The sequence below is a fragment of the Abrus precatorius genome, unplaced genomic scaffold (genome assembly GCF_003935025.1).
Source record: "Abrus precatorius isolate BTA unplaced genomic scaffold, Abrus_2018 Scaffold7, whole genome shotgun sequence".
Classification (NCBI taxonomy): Eukaryota; Viridiplantae; Streptophyta; class Magnoliopsida; order Fabales; family Fabaceae; genus Abrus; species Abrus precatorius.
Genome location: NW_020874417.1, coordinates 27,924,123 through 27,946,090, shown reverse-complemented (window position 1 = coordinate 27,946,090; position 21,968 = coordinate 27,924,123). Strand labels below are relative to the sequence as shown.

The 21,968-nt window shown below is 31.3% G+C and overlaps 3 protein-coding genes and 1 pseudogene across 3 annotated transcripts; 2 read left to right on the top strand and 2 right to left on the bottom strand.

Annotated features, from left to right (window-relative positions):
• Positions 1-1,467: 1,467 nt before the first annotated feature.
• LOC113873383 (WAT1-related protein At5g07050-like) lies at positions 1,468-3,920 on the top strand. The gene is made up of 6 exons (XM_027511481.1): positions 1,468-1,720; positions 1,971-2,033; positions 2,120-2,471; positions 2,760-2,918; positions 2,995-3,146; positions 3,628-3,920. Exons 1-6 carry the CDS (start codon positions 1,515-1,517, stop codon positions 3,758-3,760), a joined length of 1,065 nt encoding a protein of 354 aa, XP_027367282.1. The 5' UTR covers positions 1,468-1,514; the 3' UTR covers positions 3,761-3,920.
• Positions 3,921-5,644: 1,724 nt separating this feature from the next.
• On the top strand, positions 5,645-7,932 carry LOC113873617 (annotated as a pseudogene).
• A 380-nt stretch (positions 7,933-8,312) lies between these two features.
• LOC113872978 (electron transfer flavoprotein subunit beta, mitochondrial) lies at positions 8,313-11,411 on the bottom strand. The gene is made up of 5 exons (XM_027510900.1): positions 11,170-11,411; positions 10,820-11,104; positions 10,334-10,414; positions 9,406-9,500; positions 8,313-8,780 (listed from the first exon to the last, which is right to left on the bottom strand). The coding sequence occupies exons 1-5, from the start codon at positions 11,236-11,238 to the stop codon at positions 8,555-8,557; spliced, it is 756 nt and encodes a 251-aa protein (XP_027366701.1). The 5' UTR covers positions 11,239-11,411; the 3' UTR covers positions 8,313-8,554.
• A 361-nt stretch (positions 11,412-11,772) lies between these two features.
• On the bottom strand, positions 11,773-16,180 carry LOC113873631 (RING-H2 finger protein ATL1-like). The gene has a single exon (XM_027511834.1). The coding sequence runs from the start codon at positions 15,578-15,580 to the stop codon at positions 14,501-14,503; it is 1,080 nt and encodes a 359-aa protein (XP_027367635.1). The 5' UTR covers positions 15,581-16,180; the 3' UTR covers positions 11,773-14,500.
• Between the last annotated feature and the right edge of the window lie 5,788 nt (positions 16,181-21,968).

Sequence of the window (21,968 nt, the reverse complement as noted above, 5' to 3'; positions counted from 1 at the left end):
GCATGACATTAACGGCAACACAAAATGCTAAAATTTTAAATGGATTTTTAACATGTTTTGGGATATACGAAAAAGAAAAATTATATATAATATTATTTTATTAAAAATCTTATAAGATCACTAAATTTAATGTACTTATAGCATTAAATATCATATTTTTTAATGAGTTGAGTATTTATTAGTGATTGCTTAATAGTGAGTATCAATGAATACACGTTAAAAAAAATTAATTTTAAATCATGCAGTGAAATTATTAAAACTACTGTATTTGTACAAGATAAGGCATAGATTGAGCCAACAAAACCTAGTGGAGCGTTGGAAGCCGCAAAATTGCCAGATTATTGATGGGCCCAAAGGTGCGTGTTACGTTTGAAATAAGCTAAATAATTATTGCTTCCAGACTAGGAAGCCACTACTTCTGAACCAAAAAAAAAAAAACTATGAAACCACTACAGATATTTCTTTGATTTTTTTAATCAATTTTATAAATATCATTATTTTAAATATTTAAAAGATAAATTATTTTTTATATTTTTCACGTAATACATATTTTTAATATAAAATGATCACTTTTAATTATTTTAAATTAATTATAAAAACTAATATTAATTATTTCCCTGTCCCCTTTGAAGGTACTTTACTAGTGATGGCATATTTCTGGATGTGAAATTCAATACGGAGAATAAGTATTTTTCCGCGGGCATAGATGCAGGTATATTATTTCCACTAATAATGCTTTATAAGGCAAATTGTACTTTCCCTCCTAATCCTATACAGGAAAAAGCAAAAATGCACTATCGCTTTAGACGATTAATTGATAAATAATTTTTTAAAATTGTTATCGTTTCAGATAATTTTAAATACTTTTATTTTAAAAACACGATTATATATATATATATATATATATATATATATATATATATATATATATATATATATACCAATACTATCCACATCATGCTTGAATTCAGTTATACAATTCAAGAAAACGTTTTTCATTAATTCAATTAAAAGTTCTAAAACTTGGATATATATGAATCGACTAATATAAAGAAACTATCAAGATAATCTGCGTTTATGCTGTGGACAATTATTGCTTGAGTGCTTCGCACCCGTCATTCACCAAGGTTAACTGTTTTGGAAGGTAGAGATTTATAAAGAAGAAAGCTCAGTGATGGATTTCTACAAAGAAAAATTATAAATATTCCTATTTTTTATATTTATAATTAAAATTTTAATTACTAAATATAAAAATGCCTAAATATATTTTTGGTTATATAATCTTGAACTAGCAATTTTTTAAAATGAGAATATATACCATCTTGTATTCTCTACCTGACATCTTTTGTGAATTTAATAAAGAACAGGATACCAACATCTCATGCATTAAGAATCACATTCAACTAGGAACCATTCCATCAACTTCTATACTATATTTGTATGTGTTAAGCTTCTTGAGAAAATTCGTGCACAAGGGCAATTAATCACATTCAACAACTAGCTAGCTCTGATTAATGGAACAGAAAAGATTTTCTGTTGTGCTTGTATACAGAGAGTTCAAGCCACACCTGCTTATGGTCTTAGCCCAGGTGGGCTATACCCTCTTATATTTCATCACTGAAACCTCCTTCAATCATGGGATGAATCCTTATGTGTATGTAACCTATCGCCATGTTGTGGCTGGGGTTGTGATGTTCCCTTTTGCATACTTTCTGGAGAGGTACTTATCCATTTCTATGCAAGGGATGGTATATATGCATATGCTTGATTTGATTCATGGATGCTTTGTTTTGAGTGCATTCTTGCTTTTGTTATCCATCTTTGGTTGCATTTTAATATCAAATTAAATATTAATTTAGCACTTACACTCCTGATTAATTTCAATTTGTTTAATGATATAACACTTCAATTTGGTATGATCCTAGAACTTTAATAATGCATCTGACAGATAATTTAATGTTTTCTTGCAGGAAAGCAAGACCAAAGCTGACATTTGCTCTTTTCATGGAAATATTTTTGCTTTCTCTGTTAGGGTAAGGACAATGCATGCTCCTACAGTTATAGACCATAGGGAATTAAGTATGCAAAATTGATTTGTCTAACTTACAAAAAATTTCAGGATTACTTTGACTGTTAATACGTACTTTGCAAGCCTGCAATACACAAGTTCAACCTTTGTTGCTTCCATGGTCAACACCATAGCTTGCATGACCTTCCTTATTGCAGTGGCTCTCAAGCTTGAGGCTCTTGATCTTCGAAATCCTCGTGGGATAGCGAAGGTTCTAGGGACCTTGATCTCCTTAGCTGGTGTACTGATCATGACGCTATACAAAGGACCCGTTGTGAGAAATTTATGGCATCCTCTAATCCATATTCCACGGAAAAATGCTGCTATCACTGAAAACTGGTTAAAGGGTTCACTTCTTACAGTTTCAAGCTGTGTTACATGGTCTCTATGGTTTATTATGCAGGTTTTCACCATAACTTAGTCATAACTATTTACAAGTTTAATCTGCGAACGGTTTATATTTCATGCATAAACACCATCTGGCATCTATGTAATGTAAAGAGTAATCGTTTTTTTAAAGTTTTTGTTAATACATTTAAATTTAATAAATATTTTTTGATAAAATTTTAATTTTATTAATTATTTAAATTTATATCTAAAGGCTGGAACTAAGTTTCAGATTTTTATTGCCCCTCGTTCTTCAGTGTAATAATTATTAAAAACTGATTATCGTTTGACCGTGGAAATTCAGGCAATCACATTGAAAAGATATCCTGCTCAACTATCACTCACTACGTGGATGTGTTTGGTTGGAGCAACACAATCAGCTGTTTTCACAGTTATAGCAGAACACAACCGTTCAGCATGGACTATAGGGTTCAACATTGACTTGTGGTCCACACTATATGGTGTTAAGTATAATAATGAGATGATAAGAAAAGAAGTACAAAATCTAGAGTTCTAACGATATCTATCATTCATGACAGGGAGTTGTCGTTGCTGGTTTGCTAACTTACGTTCAACTATGGTGCACTGAGAAAAAAGGGCCCGTTTTTGTCACCATGTTTAGCCCTCTTTCTACGATATTAGTGGCAATTCTCGCCTACTTTGTCCTTGGAGAGAAACTTTATCTGGGCAGGTAGTAATCGATGCCTCATAATTTTTTTTTTAAATTACAAAAGCAATGAAATAGATAAATTTAATTTTAACATGCATGATGAGTTTTGTTTTACACTTACGTCTCTTTTAGCTTGCCCAATACTCATTAACATAAGTTTTCTTTTATTTCTCCAAAGTGCAAACATTATCCTGAAAATCAGGAATATGTAGTCAATGGGCAGTTTTTTTCTTCGAAAATTATCGTTGCGTTTTTTAAATAATTAAAAAATACGTGGAACTAGTATATGCATTTGATAATATCTGATATTACCGGCATAAAGTAGTACAGACATATACAATTTATTAGCAGATTTGTATGTAGCTTTACACATGAATTACAGCATGTGACATTATTTACTTATTCTTGGACCTAAATTAAGTATAACCATGCATGCACATAACATAAAATATTCCTGGAATGAGAAATACTATTCTGAAATTTGCTTCCCATTAAACTTCAGCATCATAGGTACATCGATTGTCATCATGGGTCTGTACTTGCTGTTGTGGGGCAAAGAAGGTGATCAAGAGGTTTGTATCAAGACCGAAGATAAATTGCAGTGTTGTACTGAAGACCCAGAATGCGAAATATAGTCAATAACTTTAGCTGGAAAGGAAGAAGTTCATGTCCAAAGTGGCAAGAGAACACAGCATATAGGTGATCATGAAGATTTGTAGTTATGTTTTGGCCAAACATTTTTGTGGAAAATCACTTGAACATTTATTCATTTCCAATCCTCTGAAGTCAGACATCAAGTAGAATATTTTTGTTATTCATATTTTACCTACCAGCATAACATTTTAAAACCTTTCTTTTAAAATTCAAAGGAGTTACCACAAGAAATTATAATAGGTGCTTTGAGGGAAGTGACCGACAAGGATATTTCAAATGGATATAAACAATTTTCATGTCGTTTCCGACCAACGATGTGGTGACTGGTGAGAACACATCCACTAGTTGTAACGTGTAAGCCAAAATAGAAGCTTCATATTTTTACCCCTTTCATGGAACCAAGTCTCAATTGATTCTTTAACACATTTTAAAATCAACCAACCAACAGCACGAGAGTGAGAAGAAACATGAATTTGTCGTAAAAGTAAACTGAATATAAAAATGCCTCTTCGAAATTACACAAAGGCCAAAAGTATTTCCAAATCAATGAATGATCATTAGTCTTGTCTTATTATATCCATACTGCCACACCATACATTAATTCAATTAAACAATTCAAGGAAGTTTTTCTTTCCATTATTAAAGATGAAAAGACATATACACATATGAGCTCACGTGTTACACACATATAATAACTTTTTATAAAAAATCATCTGTTGAATATTTTATATTATCTATATAATTAGGTATAAAAAAATTTATATAATGTGAATATTTTGTAAATATGTTATTTAAAATTATTTTATATATTTTAAAAATATATTACATATTCAAATAAAATAATACAATGAAGTATTTATTCATTTTATTTTTGTATAAAATTTATAAAATAGATTTATTTGATATAAAAGTGTTCAAACTAGCAATAAAATTAATTAATTTTGGGTTTTATAAAATTTTATTAAATAATATAAGTGTTTAAGTTTATCACTTAATATTAATATCTTGGACTAATATGCATTCGCTGTGAGTTATTATCGCTTCAGATTAATTTTTGGGTGCGAAGTGGTTATAAAAAAAAATGAGGAGTGGAACAAAAGATATTTAGAGGGTCACCTTTAGTTTTCACTTTTCAGACGTATTTGTGCCCAGATATTCACTGCAGAGACGTGAAAAAGATGATCAAATTAAGTTTTCAATTGGGATGTCCACTTCAGAGACGTGAAAAAGATTATCAAATTCAGTTATTCAATTAGGCTCCCTGCTCTGTAGTTCAGACACACAAGTATATAAATTTCCCTCTAAGTATTAATTCTTAAAAAAATATTTTAAATATAAATATTTTTAAACAAAAGTAATTTTGTGAATTATTTTTGAATTGTTAAATAATCTTTTCTAAATTATATATTTATTTAATAGTTTATTTTAAATGATTTAAGATAATAAAATATTTATTATTAATAATTATAAGTTTACTTTTTAAAAATGTATAAATTATATAATATATTTTTAATTTAAAAAGTTAATTTAATAATATCGCTACAGTGTGCAAAAAAATTACTGATTAATAAGAAAAATATTTACTTACAGTTTTGATTATGTAACCTTCAACCCTCTTTTTTCGAAAATGATAATTCATTAATATATACTAATCTTGTATTCTCCACATGCCTATTCTGAAGTCCTAGTCAGGAATTTTGGATACAGCATATGGAAATTCCCATAACTTGTATATATTATAATTGTGTGTTGAACTTCTTGAGAATTTATGAATAAGTAGAGGAAATAAGCAAATCTCTAAACTTATGGAACGGAAAAGATTTTGTTTTGTGCTTATATGCAGAGAGTTTAAGCCACACTTGCTCATGGTCCTAGTCCAGCTAGGCTTAAGCCTCTTATATTTCATCACTGAAGCCTCCTTCAATCATGGGCTGAGTCCTTATGTATATGTAACCTATCGCCATGCTGTGGCTGCGGTTCTGATGTTCCCTTTTGCATACTTTTTGGAAAGGTATACTACTTATACATATCTCTTCAAGACATGGCCTGCATTTGCATGATTCTCTTATTTGTGCCATGCATGTGCTTGATTGATTTGATATATTTAGCATTTACATTCCTGATTAATTTCAAATTGTTTGTTTTAACAATTGAATTTGGTATGATACTATAACTTTTTCATGCTTCTGACCATTAAACTTCTATGTTTTCTCGCAGAAAAGAAAGGCCAAAGTTGACATGGGTTCTTTTTGTAGAAATCTTTGTGCTTTCCCTAATAGGGTAAGGGTGAATATATATATATATATATATATATATATGTATGTATGCATGCTGCTACAGCCTATGAAAAGTATGGAAACTTGACTTTTCTGGCTTTAAAAAATTTCAGGATTAGTTTGACTCTTAATATGCACTTTGCAAGCCTGAAATATACAAATCCAACCTTTGTTGTTGCAATGCTCAACACCATACCTACCCTTACCTTCATTATTGCAGTGGCACTCAGGTTTGCTTAGTTCTTGATCTACATTATTTTGGAGTTTTTAAACACAAACCATTATAGTATTTACATTTTTTTAATATATCCTTAAGAGAGTCAAGTTAAATACAGGATTGAAATTCTTGATATTCGAAATCCTCGAGGGATAGCAAAAGTTCTAGGGACCCTGTTCTCCTTTGCTGGTGTAATGACCATGACACTATATAAAGGACCCATTATGAGAAATTTATGGCGTCCTCTTATCCATAGTCAGGGGAAAAGTGATGCTATCAATGAGAGCTGGTTAAAGGGTTCACTTCTTACTGTTTCAAGCTGTGTTACATGGTCTATATGGTATATTATGCAGGTTTTCACCTTAACTCAATCATAACTAAAAAAGAAGTTTTATGTGAACGTTTTATACGTCATGCATAAACAAAGAGCTCGCTTCAATATAAAGTACGTAGTTTAAACAAAACTATTTTTTGAATAATTTTTTATTCGTCCCTTTTCTTTTGGAGTGTATTTAACATGCCTGCGAATTGAATAAATAAAAAAATCTAAGTGATAAAAAGGAATAATTATATACAATGCTAATTTTGAATTATTCAAATATATTTTGTGATTATGGAAATTCAGGCAGCCACCTTGAGAAGATACCCTGCCCAACTATCGCTCGCTACGTGGATGTGTTTTGTTGGAGCAGCACAATCAGCTGTGTTCACAGTTATAGCAGAGCACAACCTTTCAGCATGGACTATAGGGCTAAACATTGACTTGTGGTCCACAATATATGGTGTTAAGTATAAATAATCAGCTGATATATAGTGCAAAATCTCTCCAGCAAAAAAGTACAAAATCTAGAGTTCTAACGATATCAATCATCAATGGCAGGGAATTTTCGTTGCTGGTTTGGTATCCTATGTGCTGTTATGGTGCACTGAGAAAAAAGGGCCAGTTTTTGTCACAATGTTTAACCCTCTTTCTACTATTTTAGTGGCAATTTTAGCCTACTTCGTCCTGGGAGAAAGACTTTATTTGGGCAGGTAAAAATCGATGCCTCAAAATTTCCATTTTTCAACATTACAAAGCAATGAATTGCAGATAAATCTTATTTAACATGAAGAATAATTTACATGTCTTTTGCACTGCCCTATACTTACAAGTCCTTTTTATGTCTCCAAAATACAAACATTATCCAAAAAACTAGAATATATTGTTAATGGATAATTATTTTTTCTTTGAATATTTCCATTCTGTGTTTGATAGTAATTAATGTCATGGTAACTCAGGTTTTAAATATGTGATAATATATATTTGAAAAATACCAAGATAGAATAATTACTAATGTGTAATAAGCACGCGTGCATTTAGCATACAAGGATTTACACATTGTTCTATCCATGAATTGCATCATGTTATGCTATTTATTCATCCTTTTACTTAACCCAAAATTAAGGAAAATCTTGCACATTTTATATCTTAGTGGTCCTTGGAATGAGAATTATAATTTTGAAAGTTGCTACTCATGTGGTCTTCTTCAGCATCATAGGGGCATTTGCTGTCATCATTGGTCTGTATTTGCTGTTGTGGGGAAAAGAAGGTGACCAGGATGTTTACAAGACCAAAGATAAATCGCAGCGCAGTACTGAAGACCCAGAATGCATAATATAGTTAATAGCAGGAAAAGGAGTGAAGTACACGTCCAAGTGGGAAGAAAATAGAACATACAAATCATGGAGATTTATAGTCATATTACGGTCAATCATTCTGTGCAAAACTCGCCTAAGAAATATCGCTTTCCATTCGTCTGAAGTCAGACATCAAGTTAACTAAAGAATAATTTTGTAATCTATATTTTACATACAGTGATATTGTATGAGTTACCACAAATACCTTACTATTTTCTATTTTTGTTTCTCTAACTAATACCTTTAAGATACCCATTACTAAAACAACAAAAAAATACTTCAAAAGAAAATTTTATTTGAGTTAAATTTAGAATATAATTTTATTCCTTTTAATTCCTTTATGAGTTGACAAAAACATTGTGACAAAAACTGGCAGGTAGTCCTAAAAACAAACTACATTTTTACAAGACTTGCACTGATTCCACGTAGTTGGCATTCAACAGACTGCTGCAACGATTGTATATTATGTAGGATATGATGATAAATACACGAAAGTAAAAAAGAAAAGTATTAAATTTGATGTGTCATTTGATCATATAACAGAATGTTGGTACAGTATTATTTAACCTTTGGTGAGAAGTAAGTTGAAGCAATGTGGGGAATAATCAGATGACATTAGCCTCATTTTTTAGTTTATCAATCAGCTCATCCACTGAAGAAACAATAACCCCTGCTTTTCTCTTGGGAGGTTCTGTTACTTGAACAATCTCCAAATCAGATTTGATTTCCACATTCAACTCCTCCGGAGTGAATTTTTTAATGGGCTTCGATTTTGCTTTCATTATGTTGGGAAGAGTAGCATACCTTGGTTGGTTCAGTCTCAGATCAGTGCTGCAACAAGAAAATACTCAAATTTTACATATCAAGAAAGAAACTGAAGTGACAAACTTTTCCCTCGCATTTCTCACAAGAGGTAATTTGGAGACATTTCGTTGGTGAATGAGTTGTTGAGTAGATAAGATTACCAATGAAATTTCTCTCAAATCATCCATATGTGAGAACAACTATGTGTGCAACTATAAATATCCATATGATACAAGCATTCATGCAACATATCATCTCAACTTAAGTAATCCCTATAATAGCTTTTGGAAATGAAAACGGATTCTTGTTTGACTGATGAGTTGAAAAACTTTGATTAAACAAAATCAAAAATCCAGTACTACACTACATTTAGCATGATATTTTCCTTACTTTTCAATCACACCAAATGAAATAAACGAGCAATATTATTCAATAGAAATATTCGATTACTAATCTAGGGAAAAGTCACAGACAGGATTGTAGGTTGCTCCAGGATCGAAGGAGTTAATTTGAATTTTATTTATGAAAGAAATGAAAATAAAGTGGAAAATTAGAATAGACTTACCCTGGAGGGTGCCAGTAAAAAAATGCAAAGCTTCTTAAAATTTTAGATAGGTTTGATACAACAAACTTGAAAGAATGTGACACTCACGTTATTACTGCTGGCAAGTTCAAACACACGGTTTCAATACCATCATCAACCTCTCTGTCCACTGTGGCGGCCTGTTTCTCTTTATCAAGGACAACCTACTGGAAAGAAGCAGTTAGTTATAAAATAATTTAAAATTATAGCCTAAAATGGCACAATGTTTGATCTAACAAGGAATGAAGGATAAATCCCATTAACAATAATGAAGAAGTTACAAGAAACATATTTCAGGCTCAGTACAAGACTCAAGTCCTCCAAAAGAGCAAAATTCATCATAAACCATCCATGATTCATAAGTGGCCGAGCCATTACAATTAATACCCTATGGTATAAATCATTAATACACATTCATATATCCATAATCATTAGATCTTAGAAGTTCCCTGACTCTTTTCTTTATTTCTAGTCTAACAGCATCTTTGGATTTAGGCTTTGAAAATCCTCAAACCATGGTTAGTGCAAAAGCTTGCTTCTAACTTCTAAGAGGTTGAAGAATTTGCACAAATCACAATCTGGAAACATGCTAGTAACGTTTTGTCATATATACATACCCAACTTAAGATGTTATGTTTATACCTGATCTTAAATAAAATGAACAAAAAAGGTTGGGTAACTCATGAGTCATGATTAATTATTTCACAAAAGGCTCAATATTCCTATTCTAGTAAACAAAAGATGGATGAGGCAATGATAAGCGCGGCAACGGTATGCACATTTTAAAAGAACATGAGAAATTTTAATCAGTGCTTCTGGTATTCAAAGCGAACAATTACCTTTGATCAAACTGGGATTAAGAATGGAGAGAAATGATAATAACAATTTGAATACAATGTGCTAACATGATATGTAGCTTAAGCATGACATAGATAGTCATGAAGGAAATGAACAATGGCCTTGCTAACTGAATACGTGGATGATGGAATGGACTAACCTTTGAAGCAAAAGTCCCTTGAGGCCAGTTGAGAAGTCCTGCTATCATCTGCCCGGTTTGATTGCAATCATCATCAATGGCCTGACAAAATTAAGGAAACAAAACACAACTTAATAGACAACAAAAAAATCCTCCAAATGTTCTCCAATGGATGAGTTTCGGATGTATATACCAAAAACTTGTTCCCACAAATTTTCACAGACAAGCAAGCACAAATAATCCCATAAAATCCCAAGCAGACAGGTGAAAAAATAAATCAAAGCACATCAAAATCAGAAGTCAACCAATCAAGCAGGTCCTCCTCGTACAGGGAAAAAAAGTAGGGCAAAAAAGATAAATGCCCACACCCAAAAACAATCAAATCCACCATGGTTTGTCAATAGTCATCATCATAATTAAACAACTAAAATTCACCAGCCAACATTAATATCAATTTTCACAAACAGCCCAATATTTATTTTTATTTTTTTTAAAAAAGGAGAATACCTGTTTGCCAAGAATGAGAAGACCGGGTTTCTCAATCTCCACAAGCTTTCTCAAAATCTTGGCAACAGAGAGTGGATAGAGAGAAACATTGGAGTCGACGTGAATGCCTCTGTCAGCCCCCATGGCAAGACCAGTTCTGAGAGTGTCGACACACTGAGAGGGCCCCATGCTGACGGCGACAACCTCGGAGGCCAACCCAGATTCCCTGATTCGCAGTGCTTCTTCCAACGCGATCTCGCAGAAGGGGTTCATGGACATTTTAACGTTCTGGGTTACCACCCCAGTCTGCAAAAAAGGCATCTTTGTGAGGCACATGGTGGAAATAGAGTGAGAGTATTGATGTTACTTACCTTGTCGGGTTTGACCCTTATTTTGACGGCGTAATCGACCACTCGCTTGATGGCTACCATTATCTTCATGTTGACGAGGGGAGCGATGGAAGGTGCTCTGTGTCTGTGTTTTCTCTTTTCTCTGTGGAGCGGCAGATTATATTAATATTAATATTAATGGGCGTTGCAAATGAATCAGTGGTTGCATGTGCTGTGTTGGAGGGCTTGGAATGGAACTTGTTTCCAAGGGGATGGATAAAGGACAAGCTTTATGGGAAGTGAATACTAGACAAAACTCAGGACCAATATTTTACATTATTTTTATTCTTTTTAATTATAATTAAATATTTATGATAATACAGCTAAATTTTGACAAAATAAATATTTTTTTCAAAATTAAGAAATATATTATATTTGTTTATGTTAAAAAAATGAGTTTCCTAATATTATTGTTTTTCTTTCATATATGATAAATATATAAATTATTTAAAAGTTAGATAAAAAATATAAATAAAAATTTAACAATTACTGTTATCGACTTTTAATTATATAAATAAGTTCTTTGAGAAGTGGACAAATAAAAAATTATTTATATTTTTTTTGTTTATTCACTTTTGCTTACTTTTACAATTTTGTCTTTAATCATATTTTCTAAAACTAAAAATCCAACCCATATATTTATCTCATGAAATAAATAGAATATTTACTCATGCAATTTTTTTTTCACTTTTCCTTGTTTATTTTTTTAACAAAAATAAAAATCATTTAATTTTATTTTTTTAATATGGAATACTAATAGACATGTTGACAAACGTATTAAAAAAAATTCTGAGAATATTTTTACATGTATAATCTTTTATTTAAATGAAAATAAATCCTTTGTTACTTAAATAAAATGGAAGTTAACTTAAGTAATATTATCTTCTTAGATTGAAGTGATTGTAAGTCTTTTATAAATAATGTTTTAGTTTGAGACTTTTTCTATCTTGTAATAGGACATCATTTCCTTCCTTCAAAATTTATTCACCATGATAAAGTGATAGATGTTTGATTTCTTTTAAAGAAAATCTTAAATATATGTATAATATGTTAAGACTAATTTTGAAAAAAAAAAGGAATCATACATAAAATTTGAACCCAATATCTTATTAAAGAGAAATTAAGAGTGTATCACTTAAACCAACCTTTCCAAAAAAAAATACTTGTGATTTAAAAAACAAGGTTTCATGTTTTCAAAATTTTACTATTGATTAAAGTTTATACAAAATTTATTAAAATTTAAAATATTAAATAATAACCCTGTCGTCCTCCTTATGCTGATAGTTAAATTTTCAGACTACACAGCCTCCATTTGCATGGCTCTTTATTTTCTTAATATAGCTTCTAAACCCAAAAGAAGTACAAGAAAGAATTGACATGTATCATATCTGTCGAGGTTGGTGCTACAATTGATCTTATAGTTATCCTAGAGGTTGCTGCTTATCTTATACGACACGCCAAATAAGGCTTGAAACGACAAATATGACTAAGTTATACGAGGCCTTCCATCTTTATTTCATGCGTTGACCGATTATGTTTTTAAGGAAACGTCCATTATCTCCAACATATTAGTTTGCAGCCTAATCAGTACAGATATTATCTGCATTTTTCACCTTCAATTGATAATGCTATGAGATTTTTACTTCTGCCAGACACAAATATGATCATGAATTAACCATCTGAACCTGCCCATGAATCGAAATCTAGTTACTTTTCGCCAATTTAATTCCTTGTAATTGTTACGCTTTATAAGTTTGAAAATCGAATTTAAGAGATTCAGAATTTGTGTCTCTTGATGGTAGCTTGGTGGTTGAAGCTACAGGGATTTATTAAAAAAAATAGATTAGCAATTGAGGTTTTACAATGAAATTTCAAAAGTAATTTCTGGAAGTAGCCCAAAAAGCCCAACATGGATACAGATACAAAAACAATGGAGCACCAAAAGAACTTCCCCATTTTAGAGCCCAGAGAAAGAGTAAAGCCCAATAAATCTGCTGGACGGGCCGGACCCAAATTTAAAAGATGCACGTTTTGAAATAAATTGATGTGTTTATTATAAGAAAATTTGTGAGGTTGCTTCCAACAAGAAGAGACAATGAGGCCCCATGACACTGAAGATTATTTTTCCTATTTTCGGGGATTGAGTTAACTTCTTTGAACTTTTTGTCGTGTTTTTTCCCTTTACCTTTTGACAAAGATGAAGCATCTCACGGGTTCCTGAAGTGTGCAACAGATCTTGTAGCCCCTGCCCATGCTTACGTGCACATGGCCTTGAAAGAGTGCAGCACTTAGGAGGACTCTATTATGAGAAAGAAGAATAGTAGGAGATGCTTTGAACAAAAGTTCCCTGTGATTTACTTTAGAGTGAAAGTTCATGTAAAATATGAGTTAAGATCATATCAACATTATGTTTTAAATTAGAGTTGACCCTGCCAGTGAGCTTAAAAGAAATTAACATGTGGAGACAAATATTTGGTTGGGAAAAATCATAACTACAATGATGAACTAGTACCAATAAGTGTTGCTATTCTTTCATTAGTTATATAAAATATTTCAACCGCAAATTAATGATTGATTCTCACAAGCTGGAAACAGATGAAACTGTGGAACAAAAAAGCATCACCAAACCCACCAAATATGACCAAACTTTTCTTTCCATCTACCAGCATTACAACACACACAGACACAGTGTGTACAGAAATATAATTTTGGTGGTTGTATAGTGTATACTATTTATCAATGAGAAAAGACCCCTCGCTCGCTCTTTTTAAATCAATTTTGGGATACCTTTACCTATCCACTTTATTCACCCTTGGATTCTCCTATTCGGTAATTGGTCGACTTTTCCTTTTTTTTTTTTTTTCTTTTTGCTTCATTCCTACCAGTACTTTTCTTTAAAGCCAGATTTGCTTGTTTCTCCTTTTGATATATCTAGAATAAGACATGGAAATGATGGAATAACATAATTGATCCATAGCGGGAAAACTTTCTTCTTCGTAAAGCTAATATGTGATGATTTCAGCAATGATGCTCATTATCATAGCTCCATGCGGTTTGAAACAAACTAGGCCAGCCAGACCTCAACAACATGCCATTATATACACTCATAAACGTAATAGACAAATAATGGTTTCAAATTAAAATTAAATCCAATCGAATATTTGTGTGTCATACAATCCTATGACCTATTCATACATCTAACATCTCTATCTCAAAAAAAAAAGAAAAAAGAAAAATAAAAATCTAAGAAACTTGCAAGTTGCAAACATAATTGAAAGAGAGAGGAGGGAAAACAAAAGAGGAATTTCGGTTTTCAGGGGGCCAAATAAACAGGTTGCACAGAACTTCTGGATCTACTTCCATGTCCAAAGGAAAAGAATGATCTTTTGGCTCTACCACTTCCGCTGCATCCTTCAATGGAGCTTACATCATTATTGACTTGCTTGTTTCGTTGCTTCAGAGCTTCTTGAACTGCTAAATAAAATTGTCTATCTCCCGATGAATCCATAGAGAAAGACCTTCTGATGGGTTGAACTGAAAACTGGTCATCTTTGGCTCTAATATCAATACACTCATCCCCCATGCTTGTCACTTTATTAAGTTTCATTGCTTTCTTCTGCTCAGTTCTATGCTCCAACTTCCTTCGTGAAGGACTAACAGGACATGTTGGTAACTCCATAGCATTGGCTCTTTCTTGTCTTCCTTGCAAATTTTGGCCTCTACCATGATCATTACCCAATTCAATCACGACAAAATCTTCATCACCACCAATGAGGTTTTCCATTGGTGGGTTTTGATCTTGAGGGGAAGAAGGCCTTAGAGAAAGAAGCTGATCAATATGGAATCTGCTTGTCAAGGAAATGCTTGTTCTACAAAGAGGGCAATTGGCATTGTTCTGAAGCCAAACATCTATGCAATCAATGTGAAAGACATGGCTGCAGTTAGGTATAATCCTGAGTTTCTCATCTTCTTGAAACTCATTCAAGCAAACAGCACATTCACATGTGCTTCTTTCTCCAAACTCTCCATTTCCTTGTGTTTTGTACTGAATCACTGGGATTAACCGGATCACAGCCTCATCTAATCCACGAGTTTCTGTGCCTGGTGAGTACATTGGTGATCTATCTTCACGCCTCCTAGATGGAGAGAAACGTCTTAAAAGATCAATACGGTGCCAATTGAGGCAGCATTTGATCACAAAGATGTAGTAGCTCACCAGCAAGAAAGCTGTGGCCATTATTCCTATAATAGCAATTGCAATGATGGGAAAACTGGTGCTAGAAGAATGCAGATGAGGATGGAAGATTGAACTACTAGGACTTGTGATTGGAGAAAGAGCCTGTGACCCATGTTGTGACACATAGATCAAGTATCTTTTGCTTACAAGATCCATACCAGATGTTACAGAAAAGAATGAAGACAAAAGGGTTCTCTCAGATCTTGAATATAAACAGAAGACATGAATAGAATAACTCAGCAATGCAAGAGTTCAGAGAAAAAAATAAATAGCACTTTTATATATAGTAATATGTATTACTTGGGGTAGGTTGTGACTTTCATCAAGCAGAGAAAAACAGAAAATGGAAGTGAACAAAGTAAATGAATCAAGTACATGTTTGTTATCAAATTGAGAGGAGAACTAGTTTTGAATGAATGAAGAGTGGAGAGAGAATTAAAAGCAGATTGAAGTCCATTAAGGGAGAAGAGAGCAAACCTAGGTGGTGTTTAAATGAGGGTGGTGATGCTGAGGGGGACAATGCATTAAGGACTTGAAATTCATTGAAAATGTTGTCAAAAACTTGTTTTCTTTATTAAGGTTGGAGGGTGGAGTCTTAGCTCAGAGTACGTAGTTGGTGAATTTCTCAGAAAATTAGGCTAGAAAATTGTTCAAGTGTCTCGGTCACAGCTCCTATATTTTATAATGTAGCAGCAGCGTATGATCCAGTTTAAAAATTGGAGACTTTATGGAATGGATGACGGTCTATTGAGAGTGATAGTGGTTAACACTGACCAATGCTGGAACATATCATCATGTTTTTATTGCCATTGGCATTTAATGAAAAATTATTGATTTTTTTTATGTCTTTTGCATAAGCATTTCTATTTCAAGGATTTCATCATAATTAATCATGGAGCGTACAAATAATTCCGTTGTGTCCTTAAAAGAGACTCCTATTTCGCAAGGCATCCCAAAAGTACTTTTTCAAATATTTTTTGTCCCTTTCTTTTCGACTTTTATATTTTTCAAATATGCTCAAACTTCAATAATACAGATTAAGCAGATTTCCAAACTCATGAAGAAATTTTAGTTTTATATAAATACTGATATATACCATTTATATTAGTACGAATGGTAGAGTACATACTTAATATCCATATTTATGCTTTACACAGTGACATGGTAATTAATGTTATAGACACGAAGTCACCTTTGGCATTTGTTGCCTTGTTGGCTCCTTTTTTCATAAAGTTTTTGTCCCCACAAGATAAAGGAAAACTTTAGTACTAAAATTTTACAACAGAACGTTAATGATAATTGTTCTCCACATTCAATCATTCACGCGTTATTAATCCAAAAAGATCAAAAGCATTATCAACTCACGTATAACGGTTGGAATTTAACAGAGAAAGGTACAAATTACAAAATATTAAAGATAGAAAACATATTACATGAACAAGGATAATGAAGTATTACATGTATTGATTTTTCTAATCACTTTTAAAATCTATACAACAAGATTAATGAAATATTTAATATATCGTTAATATACAAATCGAGGGCTAATTATTCAACGAGGAGTCATTGAGCTTTCAATTATATCATAAATCATAAAGAAAAGTGTCGCACCCCACATGCAGCCCACCAATGAATCCTTAATCACAGGGCTGACCGTTGATGGAAAATATTGACTCTGATGAGCATATGAAGAACATTTTTGGTCTTTTGCCCTCTGCCACCGCCTATCTTATTTGAAAAGCTTTGGCCAAATGAAGTCTAGAAGTCTATACGTTAGGGGAAAAAAATTCTAGTGGGTCCTCAATTCTTGATACAGTGCCTAATGGCAAAGTCAAATCCGTGTGCAGTATTTATCTTTTATATAGAAAGCATGAAAGGTCCAGAACCGACACTTACTCATATTTGGCTTGTTGACAAGCAGTGGAAAGAGATCAACTAAAGTGAGAAATAAATACAGAGAGTCACCCTTTTGCTTTCCAAGTTTCAAAAAGTGTTTCACACATTAGTCAAAGGTTGAGGCCTATGGGCCTCCTCGCTTCTGCCAGAAGAAACTTCCCACAACTTTTGGATAAAATTAACCAACTATTTGAAAATCTAAGCCTGTGTCCAAACTTGGCAGAATGGAAAATAAAATTAAATCTCCCCTTATCTATGTGGGGGGGTTCATTCCAATAGTATATGCAGTTTCTTCTCAGCATTGGTTAAAGTAATAGCTATCTCAACGATGAAAAAATATTTTTGGTTGCATTTGTAATTATAACATACCCCCTTTTAGACGCACAAATTTTAAAATGCATCTGTCAGTATGACAATTCATAGCGTCTAGGATGTATACATAAAGTATGTGTGCTGGAGTAGCTTAGTCAAATTACTTTGGTGAATAAAAACCTTTTAATGCGGTTAAGTGACTGGGACTACAGAGAAAATGAGTAGGGGATGAAAATGTTAACCACATTGACAAGCAACTTTAAAGATGAATCATTTCTGCTATAAATGTTATTTACAATTTAGTTTATGAAATACATGGGACAATATAAAATTTAACATAGTTTAAGCAATATCTGTAAGACTTTAGTTTTAGATAACTTATTTGGTAGGTATGTCACTAACACTACGCGTTATTTTAATTAATAAAATTTATTTTTAATTTTTTAGACATTTCAAAATTAGAAATATGTGTTATCAAAATTTGTTTAAATAAGAGAAAAATTACGAGTATTAATTATTTTTTACTTAATTGAAAAAAGAAAGAGAAAAAAAATAAATTTTAAAAAAATTTAATTTTTATTTCTTCTCATTTATCTTTTAATTCAAAAATTTTCTTCTCTTTATTTTCTTTTAACTGTAACAAACAACGAGGACATATTATAAAAATTTAAAAAGTAGGCAAATAATCGTCTGAATAATACATCCTATTTTTTTCTTAGAGGGCAACTGCTCCTATTTTTATCAACCTAGTTTCATCCCTGGTAAGTGTGTTTAACAGTTGTAGAAGAATGAAATGATCCATATGCTACATATGCATTTAAAAGATATCAATTGAAACTGAAATTTAATTATACGTAAACCACACTACACTCTTGACCAATCAAAAAATAAAATAAAAAAAAAATATATATATATATATATATATAAATTTAATTTTTTAGTTAACTTAAATTAAACCGAATTAATAAATTATAATTTATTAAATTTAAGTTAAATAATTTTTTTTTAGATTTATATAAAAATTATGTCCTATATATATATATAATTTTTTTTTAAATTTGACATTTAAATATTTTTAATTAACATTTTAAAAATACTAATCATCAAGGCTAATAATTCCTTCGTTGAGAAGTTGCAGACGTGGCAGAGGCCCCGGGTACTGACCATTGTCAATATCTAGGCTGAATGTAACATATGACCAATATTATTTTTGCAGATTTCATTTTCAAATTTAAAATTCCAATTCAAAGTCTTGGTCTCCAAGCTTGTTGACTCAAGTTATATTATTTGAGGATGGAAAAAATTTCCCCATTTAATACGATGGCAGCACATGTGTCCCCCTTGTTGAGCATATATCTGCAACTTGTGAATGGCTTCTATGTTTCCAGTGAAATATTGGACCACTTATGCTGAGGGAAAATAATACATACAAATAGTAATATAGTGTGATGAGGAAGAGGCACATGGACATGGTAAAGAGGTCACAGCTGTTGGTACACACTAGACAGTTTACTAGGGACAAGAGCTGAAGACACACAAAGTTAAAACCAAAAGAAAAAAAAATCCTCAAATTTTCACAATTATTTTACCTATTATGTCACTTCAGGACGCAACCAGCTTGCGTTTAATGTTTTCTTTTCCGGTGAGGGAGAGTACCCTTAATTTCTACAAGTACGCAAAATTTCTTCCCTAATCTATTGACTACTCAAATCTTAACTCCTATTTAATTTTTTTAAATTATTGAACATATTATGTATGCTTTGTATTAAAAATACAAAAGAATTATAATGTTGGTACAAGTGATAAGACTAAAACTGCATCAATTAAGTTGACTTAGGTTAAAATCTTGTCAGAATTCAATACTGGCATGAATTATTTGTGTTTTCAGAAACTCATTGAAAATAAGTTATTATTCATTCAATAATAGTAATATTTTTATAATAATTTGGTAATCATACTTTAATTAGTGCTTTCTCCAAGGATAAATTCACAAAAAGGTGTCAAATTAAGCATTAAAGCATTAATATTTAATAATCTAAGTGATAAAGGGTAAATTCAATTCTCTTTAAAAAAGTTTGTGTTTAAATATTTGCAAAATAAAAATGATAGACACTAAATAAGTTTTGTTCCTTAAATTAAAACCATTCAACTTAGTTCAAATCAACTAAATATTAAAGAAACTTCTATATATCAAGGTTTTGAAAAAAGAAACAACAAAGTAGAGTGATAAATTAAACAAAAACTGTTATCAATACTTTTCTCCAAGGCGTTTCCTTATCCACTATTAATTGTTGTAAGAAAACATAATCTAACTTGAGTAACTTCCAATCATTTGTAAATTTATTACTTGAGACGGGGGAGGGAAGGGGTAATCAAATTGTGTTTGCACTGATTCAATGTTGAAAACGTAGGAAAGTCCGAAGAAAGCTGCTATTCGTATACGCGAAATATATTTCACATAAATCGTAATTATGTGTATTCGATTAAACTACCAAATTAATTATCCAAAATATTAAATAATACTAATTTAATTCTAATTTAAATGGTTATGTGACGTTGGATCAACTGTTTAACAATTCTATTATTTAAACAACTATAAATTAATAACATATTATATATAATTCCTTTTTATTTTTTACTTATTTTTTATCCATTTTTATATACATGTAATCTAAAAACATACCCGAAGAAGAAAAAAAAAACAGAAGGAACTCTAAAATTTGTCGCTAAAGGTTGTCAAGTTGAATCCTAAATTTTAGAGAAACGAATAATTTGTAATTTTTCCTTGTTTTATAAAAAACTTGAACCCTAGATGGAAAAAAGAAAATAACACTAACATATTTTCCTATTTAGAATGTTTATGGATACACGTCATAAGCCCAATATATATATGAAACAATCTCTATTAATGGTAAATTTTCTATCACGTGATTCTGCATGGAACCGGTCAAACCAGCAATATTAGTTTTGTTCATTGCTGTATTCATGAGTTGCTGCGTTTTCACATTATTTCAGAGCCTTTTTTTTCTTTTGAAAGGTTGAGAGACATTACTCACCTGCGATTGTGCACGTGCCTTCACGTGTTCTGCAGGCCGTCCTACGAGGAAAATAGTTCTTTTCCCGATTAAGATCTCTGTACTCTGTACCGTGTTAAATCAACTCTTTAAATCACTCCTCAGATTCAAATATTCCACGTAACAAAACAAATAACCCTCCATACTTGCGTTATTTTATTTTATCAATTTTTTTATAATGATTTCAGATTCATTAGTCGACACAAATTACCTAATACTCGCACCTCCTTTTTCATGTAATAAAGCAACTTGATCCAAGAAAATTTTTCGTCTCCTTTTTTATATGATTATTTTTTATTTTGAAATTATAAAAATGTAGATTTTTTAATAAAACTATAAGAATATGGTTTAATTTTAAAAATTTGAATGATATTTTTATTATCAAAAAATTAGTTACACCCAAAAGTCATTGTTGACGAAATTTTAAGAAAATCTATAATTTTTTAGCATGAAAAATTATTATTGGTAAATGATAAAAAAAAGTTTATGACAACTAAAATTGTTATTAATGATTTTTTAAATTAGAAAAGTAATAAAAATTACTTAATAGTATCTTTTAAAGCTTTAAAATAAAAGAAATTATATTAATTCACTAAAAAAATTTATTTATATTTGTTAAAAAAAAATTGTTATTGACAATTTTTTATTGCCGAGTCTATTAATATTGCATTCTTCATTTGTAGCAAATGGCAAGTGCAGGTTTTTAGAGGTGAGTTGACTTTATTCGATGAGAAATTATACAAATGTATTAATCCTATACTTTAATAGTGAGATTTATACAAATATTTGAGAAAGTGTGATATTTAGTAGTAAAAATTTAATATGTGTAAATGGTAGATAATGTATCATTTAAAGAACCGAATTATTACTTTGATTAACATATTAAAATTGAGCTTCAAAAAATAATAAAAAGTATTATGTATAAGTGTTCAATATTGATATTTGATAGTTTAACACGATATCATACAATTTTAACAACGAACGATAATGATGTTCAATAAATATTTTGGATATATCAACAATGTCATTTCTAATAAGTTGTATGTTGTTTTTAAAGAAGTTATTGTTGACATTTATCAAGACAATGATAAAGAAGCACATGCAAGCACTGTGTCAGACACAGAAGTAGAATGAGAACAAAACAACATTGAAAACGATGACAATGACTTTGAAAGAGAATATGGAAATAGTAAGAATAGTGAAGATGAGTCACATTTGTCGAACATAGTGGTTGGGTCATTCGTTTGGGGAACCACTCTTCA

Excerpts from the sequence above, each read along its gene's own strand:
- LOC113873383 (XM_027511481.1), top strand. The coding sequence starts at position 1,515 with ATGGAACAGAAAAGATTTTCTGTTGTGCTTGTATACAGAGAGTTCAAG. Across the intron at positions 2,034-2,119 it reads TTTTTGCTTTCTCTGTTAGG|GATTACTTTGACTGTTAATA; the intron begins GTAAGGACAATG and ends AAAAAATTTCAG. Across the intron at positions 2,919-2,994 it reads TGTGGTCCACACTATATGGT|GGAGTTGTCGTTGCTGGTTT; the intron begins GTTAAGTATAAT and ends CATTCATGACAG.
- LOC113872978 (XM_027510900.1), bottom strand. The coding sequence starts at position 11,238 with ATGAAGATAATGGTAGCCATCAAGCGAGTGGTCGATTACGCCGTCAAA. Across the intron at positions 11,105-11,169 it reads TAAGGGTCAAACCCGACAAG|ACTGGGGTGGTAACCCAGAA; the intron begins GTAAGTAACATC and ends CCTTTTTTGCAG. Across the intron at positions 10,415-10,819 it reads TTCTCATTCTTGGCAAACAG|GCCATTGATGATGATTGCAA; the intron begins GTATTCTCCTTT and ends TAATTTTGTCAG.
- LOC113873631 (XM_027511834.1), bottom strand. The coding sequence starts at position 15,580 with ATGGATCTTGTAAGCAAAAGATACTTGATCTATGTGTCACAACATGGG.